The sequence below is a fragment of the Urocampus carinirostris genome, chromosome 12 (assembly GCF_059441175.1).
Source record: "Urocampus carinirostris isolate Australia breed hairy pipefish chromosome 12, RoL_Ucar_1.0, whole genome shotgun sequence".
Classification (NCBI taxonomy): domain Eukaryota; kingdom Metazoa; phylum Chordata; class Actinopteri; order Syngnathiformes; family Syngnathidae; genus Urocampus; species Urocampus carinirostris.
The window spans coordinates 36,032,170-36,044,013 of NC_142360.1; the positions used below are offsets into that span (position 1 = coordinate 36,032,170).

At 41.8% G+C, this 11,844-nt stretch overlaps 1 protein-coding gene across 1 annotated transcript; it reads left to right on the plus strand.

Annotated features, from left to right (window-relative positions):
• Positions 1–4,456: 4,456 nt before the first annotated feature.
• On the plus strand, positions 4,457–11,620 carry LOC148355735 (elongation factor 2b). Its single transcript, XM_088348839.1, has 13 exons — positions 4,457–4,619; positions 6,410–6,624; positions 6,892–7,073; positions 7,191–7,399; positions 7,555–7,733; positions 8,146–8,251; positions 8,440–8,692; positions 8,771–8,966; positions 9,060–9,426; positions 10,010–10,363; positions 10,438–10,620; positions 10,886–11,018; positions 11,257–11,620. The coding sequence occupies exons 1-13, from the start codon at positions 4,617–4,619 to the stop codon at positions 11,448–11,450; spliced, it is 2,574 nt and encodes an 857-aa protein (XP_088204965.1). The 5' UTR covers positions 4,457–4,616; the 3' UTR covers positions 11,451–11,620.
• The last annotated feature ends 224 nt before the right edge of the window (positions 11,621–11,844 follow it).

The following is an 11,844-nucleotide window of genomic DNA, read 5'->3' on the forward strand; positions in this document are numbered from 1 at the left end:
TAATAACATGATAGGTTGTTGTTTAGAAATGCATACCAAACTGAGTGTCCCTTGCGATAATTGGGTTTTTTTTCAAACGTGTTTATTTATGTAGTTTAACATGTTATATTGTACATGTTTCGTTATATCATGTATATTGTTAATTAACATTATGTTGTGAGATACTGGGTCGACATGAATGAGGTTTATTGTAAAAAAGTTTAAAAATGAAGTAGCTTGGGCGTTCACATTAGAAGGAAAAATGCATGCAAATATAATTAAGTAGAATAATACATTTTCTTATTCAAATTATGAATTCATTTTCTGCATTAAATTATTGTTGGTGATATATTGATTAAAGGGATAACCACAAACATGTCTTTTTTTCATTTTCTTCTTTTATACTTCATTTTTTTCTCAACTTCTTTATACAACAATAATGATTCGTAATATAATGCATCAAAGCAAGTGAGCCGTTTGAAAGGCGACTCTCTTTAATGAGTTGAGCCGAAAAAGCCGGTTCTCTAAAAAGAGACGGACTTCCTTTCACTAGATAACTACCACATGAAATCCGAGGCGGCAGACGCATGCGCACAATAGCATCAAACCGCTCGCTTCGTTTGCAACGGGGAAAAAAACAATACCAAGATAGAGGCTACCGCGGTAAAGTCGTTTGACTTGATTGATTTGCCGTTTGGTGATAGTCGGTGTATACCGGATGGTACCCATCATTTATAAATTAGCGTTTTTCCGTAAAGATTTTCTTGTACGTCGTACACGTCTTAAAATGCATAATAAAAGTACTTTTGTCTTCCTGTCATGTTTTGTTCATTTAAAGCTTATTAGCATTTCAACAAATCCTGTATCTTCTTTCATGTTTAGATCAGTTAGAATTAGTGTTCCGACCCATCCCGTGTTTCCCTCCTTTTATGTTTTGTTATTTTAGGGATAATTTGTTTCAATATATGCTGTGTCTTCCTCCTTTTATTATCTGTTCAGTTGGAGCTGAATACTGCTGCAACTTCTTTCATGTTTTGTTTGGTTATTCAGTTCTTGTTTGGGTACCAACATTGTTTCATGGTCTCATAGTCTTGGCACTCCCGTTGTTGTTCTGTTATTGTGTGGGAATATTTCTTGTTTCGTCTTCCTATTATGTTTTGTTCTGTAAAACCTGGTTTGTGTTGGAAAATATCATCTTTTGTTTTTATTTCATGTTTTGTTTGGGTAGGGCTAGATTATGATCCAACAGTCTAGCTTTAACACTTTTATGCCAATTTGTATTGTATTGGTCTCATGTTCAATTAAAAAAAATAATTAAAAAAAATAAGATAACGTTTTTTAAACAGTCTTGGCGTTCTCTGTCGGCCTAGAGTGGTACTACAACTCTCATCGTTATGATTGTTAGCACCTTTTTTTGCATTGATTTAACGTTCTTAAAGGCTATTAAATTATGTGATGCACAGGGTTGGGTATGGTTACTTTAACTTGATTACTTTCAATTACTTTTGGATTACTCCAATACCAAATATGCCAATAAAAGACAAAAGAAACTAAATATGAATAATTGAAAGTAATCCAGTTAAAGTAACCCTACCCAACCCTGGTGATGCACACTACAGCCCCGGCACGGCGGCTGAGTGGTTAGCGCGTCCACGGCACAATTCTGAAGTCATGGGATCAAATTCAGCTACCAGCCTCCCTGTGTGGAGTTTGCATGTTCTCCCACATACAGACACACACACACACATACTTTTCCTGGTGGTTCTCACTGGTTGAATCTTGAAATTACTACATCCCCTCAATTTATAGCTTCCTTTTTTTTGCATAAATATTTTTTGTATGTTTTTCTGGCAGTATCTCTTTGTTCACTTTAAATAGCAGCTGTGAAGTGGAAAACTCCACAAGATCATACAGTTGTAATAATGGGTAAAACATGTAATATAAAGACTTTGAAGAGGAAAAAAACGACGAGCAGGATGAATATTGCAACATAGTGCTTAGGAAAAAAACTGGCTTAATTATAATAATAGTAATATTAATAATAGTAATGGGGCAGCACGGCGGCGCAGTGGTTAGCGCTTGTGCGGCACAGTTCATGTCATGGGAACCTGTCGTGGGTTCAAATCCAGCTCCAGACTTCCTGTGCGGAGTTTGTATGTTCTCCCCCTGCTTGCGTGGGTTTCCTCCGGGCACTCCGGTTTCCTCCGGGCACTCCGGTTTCCTCCCACGTTCCAAAAACATGCATTTCAGGTGAATTGGCCGGTCCAAATTGTCCCTAGGTGTGAATGAGCGAATGAGTTGTCTGTCCCTGTGTGCCCTGCGATTGGCTGGTAACCAGTTCAGGGTGTCCCCTGCCCACTGCCCGGAGATGGCTGGGATGGGCTCCAGCCCCCCCGCGACCCTAATGAGGATAAGCGGCTGATGAGATGAGATGAGATAATAGTAATGCAATGGAAAAATAATACTATCGTGCATTGTAACGATACTACATGTGCAGGGTTGGGTAGGGTTACTTTAAATTGATTACTTTCAATTACTTTTGGATGACTCCAATACCAAATATGCTAATAAAAGACAAAAGAAACTAAATGTGAATAAAATGACTAAATTTTGTGCAGGCTTGGGGAGTAACGGAATACATGGAACGTCAAAAATGATGTTGGCAAGCTGTTTGGAATTATTTTCATTTTGTTTCTGTCGCATTTTATGTTCGTTTTGCCGGAGATCAAAAAGAGCAAAGCCAGGAGAGAAAGCTTACCACGTGTTGTGAGTCATAATTGTATACATATTTAGTTTATTTTGTCTTTTATTTGCATATTTGGTATTGGAGTAATCCAAAAGTAATTGAAAGTAATCAAGTTAAAGTAACCCTACCCAACCCTGTACATGTGTAAATGTAAATGTTTACCATTAACAGGATACTGCAATGAAAATGTTTGCAATAACATTTAGCAGCAGCAATTTTCAAAAAGAAATGTTATATGTCGAAGTGTCCTTGGGCAAGACATTGAATCCCTGATCCCCCCGATAACAGGTAGTTGCTTTGCATGGCTGACGCTGCTATCAGTTAGTCAGTGTGTAAAGGGGAAAAGTGTGAAGCACATTGTAAAGCGCTTTGGGAGTCTTCATTGACTTGAAAAGCGCTATAGAAATGCAGACCATTCATTCATTCATTCATTCATATCCAGTTTCATGCAAAAGTATGTATTTTTCGAAAGTTTCATTTGGCGACAAAAAAAGAGAAAAGATATGTTTTTACAGTTTCTTCCGCTCGTAAAGGTTTGTGATGGCCCTGCGGAAGAAGCTGTCTTTGAGCCTGTTTGTCCTATTTTGGGGGACCTGTAGCGCCTACCAGAGGGCTACAGTCAAAACAGGTGGTGGCTAGGGTAGGAATCGTCTTTTAGAAGTTTAATGGCTCTGCTACAGTCTCGCAAGCCTGTAATGTCCTCTAGACTGGGCAGAGAGCATTTGATGATCTTTTGGGCTGTGTTGATTACTCTCTGTATATTTTCCTGTCCGCTGCCGTGCTACAAGCATACCATACGGTAATGCCGTATGCCAGAATGATTTCAGCTGTGGTTTTGTAGGACAGCATCAACCTCTGTTCCAGGTTTTTCCTCATGAGGACCCTCAGGAAATGGATTCGGTGCTGGCTCTTCCGCACCACAGACCTGGTGTTGGCAGACCAAGGGAGGTCGTCTGAGATGTGCACGCCCAAGATAATTATCTGTAGGCCTTCAAAAATGAGTCAAAATGGCAAAAACTGGCACAGGTACTTCCGATTTTGAGAAAAACGTCTGGCATTGAATGAGTTTTGGACGTTTTTAAATCGAGGCTTAAGACACACTTCTATTCCAAAGCTTATGATTGATGCCCACCTCATATTCTGTATTGTCCTGTCTTTTTCCGACTGCCTGCCTGGTGGTGATACGAAGGAGAAGGACGATTTGAGATGAGTCAGCGGACTAGCTTTTGACCTGAAGCATGTGAACGCCTGCATGGACCAGCTGGCAGAGATGGGAAACTGCGTCGTGGCCGTCATAGACTTTCTGGACTAGTTTACAGGTTGGGGGCGTCGCTGCCGTCATGCACTTTCCGGACAGATTTTCAACATGTTACCTAGTGTTTACTATGCTTGCGTATAGTAATGCTAATTGTGATTCACCCTGGTCATCCTGGAAGGGGGATTATCACTTGTGAGGTCCTTTCTCAAGGTTTCTCTTTTTCCTCACGCTGAGGTTTTGAGTTGTTCCTTGCCCGCATGTTGGTTTAAGATCAGGTCATTGACTTGACGTTTTATTACTTTTTTATTTTTTGTTTATTGCACACTGCGTTATAAATAAATGACAGTAGTATTCAATTCTATATTCCAACATTCATTAACACTGAAAAAAATGTTAAAATAAAAAAACTATGGCTCTACCTACCGGAAAAAAATACGCATCACCACCTTCTACAGGAACCGCAATGCGGCTGCGCCAGAACGTAATGACGTCAGATTTTCTACGCACGCTTTATAAAATGAATTCCTCTGACGTCAGCTGTCTCTTCCCTGCCTAGGCCCTCGAGTGGTGGGCAGTGTATTATTTGCCGTCGCCCTTTTTCTCCACCGAGCGAATCCAAAAACATCCGCCAAAATGGTATGTTAATTTTGCTCTTGTGAGTTAGTATAGGATATATCAAATATCTCTTCGTCATCGTTGTAAGTATTACAGTGATGAACGATAATAAATGATTATGGCGAGCGATTGGGGCGTCGGTCAGTCACCGGCATTTAAAAAATAAATGGCGACCATTTTGTTGAAAGTCTCCTTTTCTGTCGGCCATTTCTCTCCCTAAAACATCCCTGTTTGAGTTTCAATAAATGACAAATGGCGTTTAAATTCCCCCTGCTGAGTGTTTGTTTTTTTTTTTGTCCGGGCCTGTCTGTATTTCGAGCCGCGCTAACGCTACAGTATCGTCTCATAAGCGTTGTGTGCCGAGTGTTTGTCCGCTGACATCATCGGCCCCAATCGAAGATGATGGTCCGAAGCGTGAAGCTCCCCTCAGTTGAATCCAGTTTTGATCGACCGATCGCTCAAATGCCGACCCTCCATCCTCTTTGTCATCGTCAATCTAACTACGACGTTGCATGCTAATGCTAACAGCATTGTGTCAAAGTCTGTACACGTGGCCTATACACTGCTACATGATAGAGGGTGACTGATGTTTTGCAACCGGCGCCATTCGTTAAGAGGGGATCTAAACTGCATGGCTTCGAAATGTTATGGAAAATGCATAATCTGTTACCTATGGCGTATCGCGAAAGTCCGTATTCGAAAATGATGCGTCAGATCGTTCCCCCCTCCCCCGGTTGAGATGTGGCTTCATCTGTAACTACGTTTACGTGCGTTTGCAAACTTGCTTAGACTTCTAGAGCAATCTGAATTGTATAGATCCCAATAGTCAAAGGTTCAAACTCGTGTATATGGCTTTTGCGAGTATCTCGATTTCAAAAGTGAAGTTTATACGCCAACAGGCGTTCTTTTGCATTCAGCCCTTGGCTTATAACTGAAGCACTTGGTTTCCTCTCCAGAGTTTCATTGCTTTGTGCTATCGAGATGTACTCCTACGAGGCTAGTCGCAAACTTAAACTCTGCTACATCTATAATGTATAAAGTGTTTGTGGCATTTTGCTATGGGGACAGAATATAGAATGTACAGGCGAAGACACTCAATAAATCAGACCTTTTTAAGCGAGTTTGTCTCTGTACTAGAAGTCCTAAGGTGTTTTGAGCCATTAAGATTTCCGGGATGAGGGAATCTGCACGTGAGCACAAGTGGCTAGCTTACATAAACGTTTATGCGTGCACATGTAAATGAACAAAAAATGGGCTACTAGACTATTTCTAATCGAATACTCTCAGTTGGACTAAGCAGTCTGCTGCACACCATTCGGTCGCCAAACCAGCAGTTCCTCAATTTGTCCTTTAAATCTGTGAGGTATGCATTAATCTGTACCAGAGTAAAATTCTCTCTGTGCTCACAGTACCCTTTAAACTTACCCCTGGGCGCTCCAATTGAATCCACTTTGTCTTCCATGAAAACAATTGTGTTGCTTGCTTAAAACGCTTCCTCGCCGTCACGTAGAAGGAATATGTAGGGTACACGACGCACTTTTAACTCAATTTTATACGGGCACGTATATATGAATGACGGGCCCCCATTCTTGTTTTTGTCTGTTTACACAACTGTATATTGCCTATATTCTGATTTCCAATCATATTGCTCGCTTCAGTCCCCCTGGAAATATTTGCTACCAACTTTCTGTATACCCTTTAACATAGATTGTTGTAGAACAGCTCAAGATTTCCCCCTTTAGATACCTCCCCCCCAAAATGGTAGTTTTACTTGTTTTTTCCAAATATTTAAACCTGTTTTGGTATTGCAGGTGAATTTTACAATCGACCAGATCCGTTCCATCATGGACAAGAAGGCGAACATCCGTAACATGTCTGTGATCGCACACGTCGATCACGGAAAGTCCACCCTGACAGACTCCCTTGTGTCAAAAGCCGGTATCATTGCCTCATCGCGTGCCGGGGAGACTCGTTTCACTGACACTCGAAAGGATGAGCAAGAACGTTGTATTACCATCAAGTCTACGTAAGTGGGTTTTTTTCCCCCTTCGATAGCATCACCTTCATGCTTGTGCCTGTGACATAATTCACAATAAAATGCCATTTTGACTGTTGTTTGAATGATTAAAGTTGAAACTTAAATCCTACCGTCAGGCGTTAATACTGGACAGGCACAAAGTTAACATTGGTGGTGCGATGAACTCGACATTAAAATTTGTGGCTGTTGTACTTGAATTAGTGAAAATGGAATTTCTCTTGCCTTTGTTCATATTGCATGACCGCTCTGTTACAGTGCCATCTCTATGTACTACGAGTTGAGCGAAAATGACATGGCCTTCATCAAGCTTGCGAAAGATGGCGCTGGCTTCTTGATCAACCTGATTGATTCTCCTGGACACGTTGACTTCTCCTCTGAAGTGACAGCTGCTCTCCGTGTCACTGATGGAGCCCTGGTGGTTGTTGACTGTGTTTCAGGTAAGCGTGTCTTGCAAACGTCACACAACATCTGTAAGTTTGTGTGCAGCCTTGCACCAGTTGGATCTCCATTAAAGTTTGGGAACATGTAATGAAGAATCCTAATTTCTCTTCAAGGTGTGTGCGTCCAAACTGAAACTGTGCTCCGTCAGGCTATCTGTGAGCGCATCAAGCCAGTCCTTATGATGAACAAAATGGACCGTGCCTTGTTGGAGCTTCAGCTGGATGCTGGAGAACTGTACAAGACGTTCCAGTGTATCATTGAGAACGTCAATGTCATCATTTCTACTTATGGTGAAGAAGATGGTCCCATGGGCGCTATCCAGGTATGTGGTCGTGTAATTGTCCCCTCCTTTTCAGCTCAATTACTTTTTATGTCTTGCCAGCAAATGTTAGCCAGAAATGTATTGTTGATGCATGCAGTCGGTCTTTTGGGAGGAAAACTTATGCCTAAACTACTGTAATTTTGCTTCAACTCTAGGTTGATCCTATTGTTGGCACTGTCGGCTTTGGCTCTGGCCTCCATGGATGGGCTTTCACTCTCAAGCAGTTTGCAGAGATCTATGTTGCCAAGTTCTCTGCTAAGAGAGCCACTCCAATGACTCCACCTGAGCATGCCAAGAAAGTGGAGGACATGATGAAAAAGCTGTGGGGTGACAGGTAGAGAGCACACGGAGTTATGCATGCTCCCTGTAATTAAGATTTTGTACATTTAATTTAAGCTCGTCAATCAGGTTCATTTTTAGAACGACATCGGGAGTTTACATCTGTGTGCTATTGTAATCTATTGGATTATAAACATACATTGATGTCGTAAACAAGGCACACCCACAAAGCATGGTAAATGAGACAGAATTTAAATGCATTAAGTTACTGCTCGTCATTAAAAATGTGTCGGGGGTAAGGATCGACTGATTCATCGACTATCAACATAATCGTTTGTTGCAGCCCTAGTTGTATTATATGCATTAAAGAATATATTCAATGATTTAAGTTTGAGACCCTCGTGGAACTGTATGTTGTGGGAAAGTGACACTTTTTGTGGACTGACTGGAATACCATTTCTTTGTAGATACTATGACCCAGTGAACCAAAAATTTACAAAGAATGCAGAAGGACCTGGTGGCAAGAGTTTAGGTCGCACCTTTGTCCACCTTATTCTCGATCCCATCTACAAGGTAGGAGTTCCAAAAATATTCTGCATCTTGGAGATACACCTGCAAATGATGATTATTTTTTTTTATTCTTCACTTTGACCTGATACATAGTTGTGATGATTATTTCTTGTCTGAGCAGGTTGCACAGTAATTGTGATAAGATTTCCTTTAGTTGAGTTTCATTTAGTTTGTGTTCAATTTCATCCTAGGTGTTTGATGCCATCATGAACTTTAGGAAGGAGGAAACTGCCAAGTTGATTGAAAAGCTGGAGATAAAGTTGGATGCTGATGACAGGGACAAAGAAGGCAAGCCCCTTCTGAAGGCTGTCATGCGTCGCTGGCTGCCAGCTGGAGATGCCCTCCTTCAGATGATCACCATTCACCTGCCTTCACCGGTCACTGCCCAGAAGTACCGTTGCGAGCTGCTCTACGAAGGGCCCGGCGATGACGATGCCGCCATTGGTATGAGTGTTTTCTATTGTATTAGTTGCATGATTTATCCATTTATTGTACAACTGATTGCTTTTTCTTTTTGTTTAGCTATCAAGAATTGTGATGCCAAGGGTCCTTTAATGATGTACATCTCTAAGATGGTACCTACCAGTGACAAAGGACGCTTCTATGCTTTTGGTCGAGTCTTCGCTGGAACGGTCTCTACTGGTCTTAAAGTGCGTATCATGGGACCAAACTACACCCCTGGGAAGAAGGAGGATCTCTACTTAAAACCTATTCAGAGGTCTGTTAAATGCTCATTTATGTGGTATTTTTTGGGGTATTTTTTATTTTATTTTTTTGGTCATGTTGCTGAAAACTTTTTTTTCCTGCCCAGGACCATTCTGATGATGGGTCGCTACACAGAGCCTATTGAGGATGTGCCCTGTGGTAACATCGTGGGTTTGGTTGGTGTTGATCAGTTCCTGGTCAAGACTGGAACAATCACCACCTACGATGCTGCACACAACATGAAAGTGATGAAATTCAGCGTCAGCCCTGTCGTGAGAGTTGCAGTGGAAGCCAAAAACCCGGCCGATCTACCCAAGTTGGTGGAGGGCTTGAAGCGTTTGTCAAAGTCTGACCCCATGGTGCAGTGCATTATTGAGGAATCTGGAGAGCACATTGTTGCTGGAGCTGGAGAGCTGCATCTGGAGATCTGCCTCAAGGATCTGGAAGAAGACCACGCTTGCATCCCTCTCAAGGTGAAGTCTCTTAACCTAATTGAGCATGGTCCCAGTTCTGTTGAGAAAAAGCTGGAGAATCGATTCAGTCATATGAAAATGTAAAGATCCACAGAATAAATAATAAAAATCAAATACCCATAGATAACCCCATATACACATTGAAAGTGTAGACATTATACCATTTTTTTAAAACTCAAAAGCAGCATAATTAAATCAGCCAATTGCAAATGTGTCGGACAGTAGTCGTTCATTTAGGATTTATGATGGAAAGTGGTGACTGAATCATACTTGGATGCGCACGATGAATGAGGCTGTAATGACACAAGCCAGGGGATGGCTTCCCTAAAGCTCCTTTTAAAGTAAAGTATTTGGCTGTGCATAAGCACCTTTAACAGCCTGACACTGTTCGATATTTTAGGGCAAAAGCTAGAGCCCAGGGTAAGTAGTCTTTATGTAGGCCTGTGATATTTGAAAAGTAGCATTTGCATAGAACTGCAGAGTTTTTGTTTGATGGCCCCTTGATGGTAGCCAGGAAATATGGGATGCATTGTGCCACTGTAACTCAACTTCAAACCCTAAATCAAAACTTCTTTCCTTGCAGAAATCCGATCCCGTAGTGTCCTACAGGGAAACAGTCAGCGCAGAATCTTCAATCATGTGCTTGTCGAAGTCCCCAAACAAGCACAACCGTTTGTTCATGAAGGCACGACCGATGGAGGATGGTTTGGCTGAGGATATTGAGAAAGGAGAAGTCACTGCTCGCCAGGAGATGAAAGCTCGTGCCCGCTACCTTGCCGATAAGTATGATTGGGAGGCAAACGATTCCAAAAAGATCTGGTGCTTCGGACCTGACGGAACTGGGCCCAACCTGTTGGTGGATGTGACCAAGGGTGTGCAATACCTCAATGAAATCAAAGACAGTGTGGTTGCTGGTTTCCAGTGGGCTGTCAAGGAGGTAAGGTACTCATTTGTTCACTTTGATTGTATTTTACTTTCGGATGGAGTGTGAACGCCTGTTGATGTCTTTAGGGTGTTCTGTGTGAAGAAAACATGCGTTCAGTCCGCTTCGATATCCATGACGTCACCCTGCACACAGACGCTATCCATCGCGGTGGTGGTCAAATTATGCCCACCACTCGTCGGGTGTTGTACGCTTCAATACTCACAGCCGAGCCCAAGATGATGGAGCCTGTCTATTTGGTGGAAATCCAGGTATATATTTTTTCTGTTTAATCATGTTACAATAAATCAATACAAAAAGTGAGAATACTGCTACTGTTGGGTTAAACTGCGCAACATTTTGAGTGCATTTAAGAAATATTTGGGGGTGTGGCCTGCAATGAGGGTAGAATGATGGGTCTCCCGTGTCAGTCCAGTTGAGAACTACTGGTCAAGACTCTTGACCAACATCTCAATTATACTTGCTGCCATTATTATTTAGAAGGCAGGAACAAATGATTTGTGTTTTTGTCTGCAGTGTCCTGAAGTTGCAATGGGTGGAATCTATGGCGTGCTGACCAGAAGACGCGGTCATGTGTTTGAGGAAGGCACCGTATCGGGCACACCTATCCGTATCATCAAGGCCTATTTGCCAGTCATGGAGTCTTTCGGTGAGTCTTGCAGTAAAGCTACACACCATCTATTAAGTCAAAACTTGCTCAGCAGACAACCGCTAATTCTTGGGTATATCTTGAATTACCGATGAAGGATTTGTTGATAAAATCTATGGAATATAAATATACCATTTAAAATTTGTCGGCACGTTATTATCAGTTGTATTTCCGAGGCGTGGGTTCCTGGAACTGGGCAACTGTCAACGGATTAATCCAACGTGGGATTGGTTTGCAGGTTTCACAGCTGACCTTCGCTCCAACACCGGCGGTCAGGCCTTCCCGCAGTGCGTCTTCGACCATTGGCAAATCCTCGGCGGAGACCCATTGGATGCCAATTCCAAGCCGGGACAGGTGGTCACCGATACGCGTAAACGCAAGGGCCTCAAAGAGGGCGTTCCCGCCTTGGATAACTACCTGGACAAATTGTAAAACGGGCGGACCACTATTTGCTTATGGCCTCATTCCTCCCCCACGCACGTAAACTGCACTGTGGGATTGGACTGTACAGAACCCAGTGAGCACCAACCCTTGCCAAAAGATCGACGGTATAAATCATAAACTTAACAAAAAATTGCAAACAATAAAGTGGAAGAAATCTTTCTGATGTGTTTATTTTTAAATTGTCTCCTGAATTGCTTATTTTGTTTAGGAAAGTTGCAATTTATACTTTGAAAGTGTGCCTGAACTCTTTTCTTAAATCATGAATGTCCTTAAAGCAAGTCGAATTAAATGTTTGTGTAAAATCGCGAACGATTAATGAAATGGTACAAATTATCTCCAAGAACTGTGTAAATGATTTCAAAATATGCATTTTCCTCTCTAG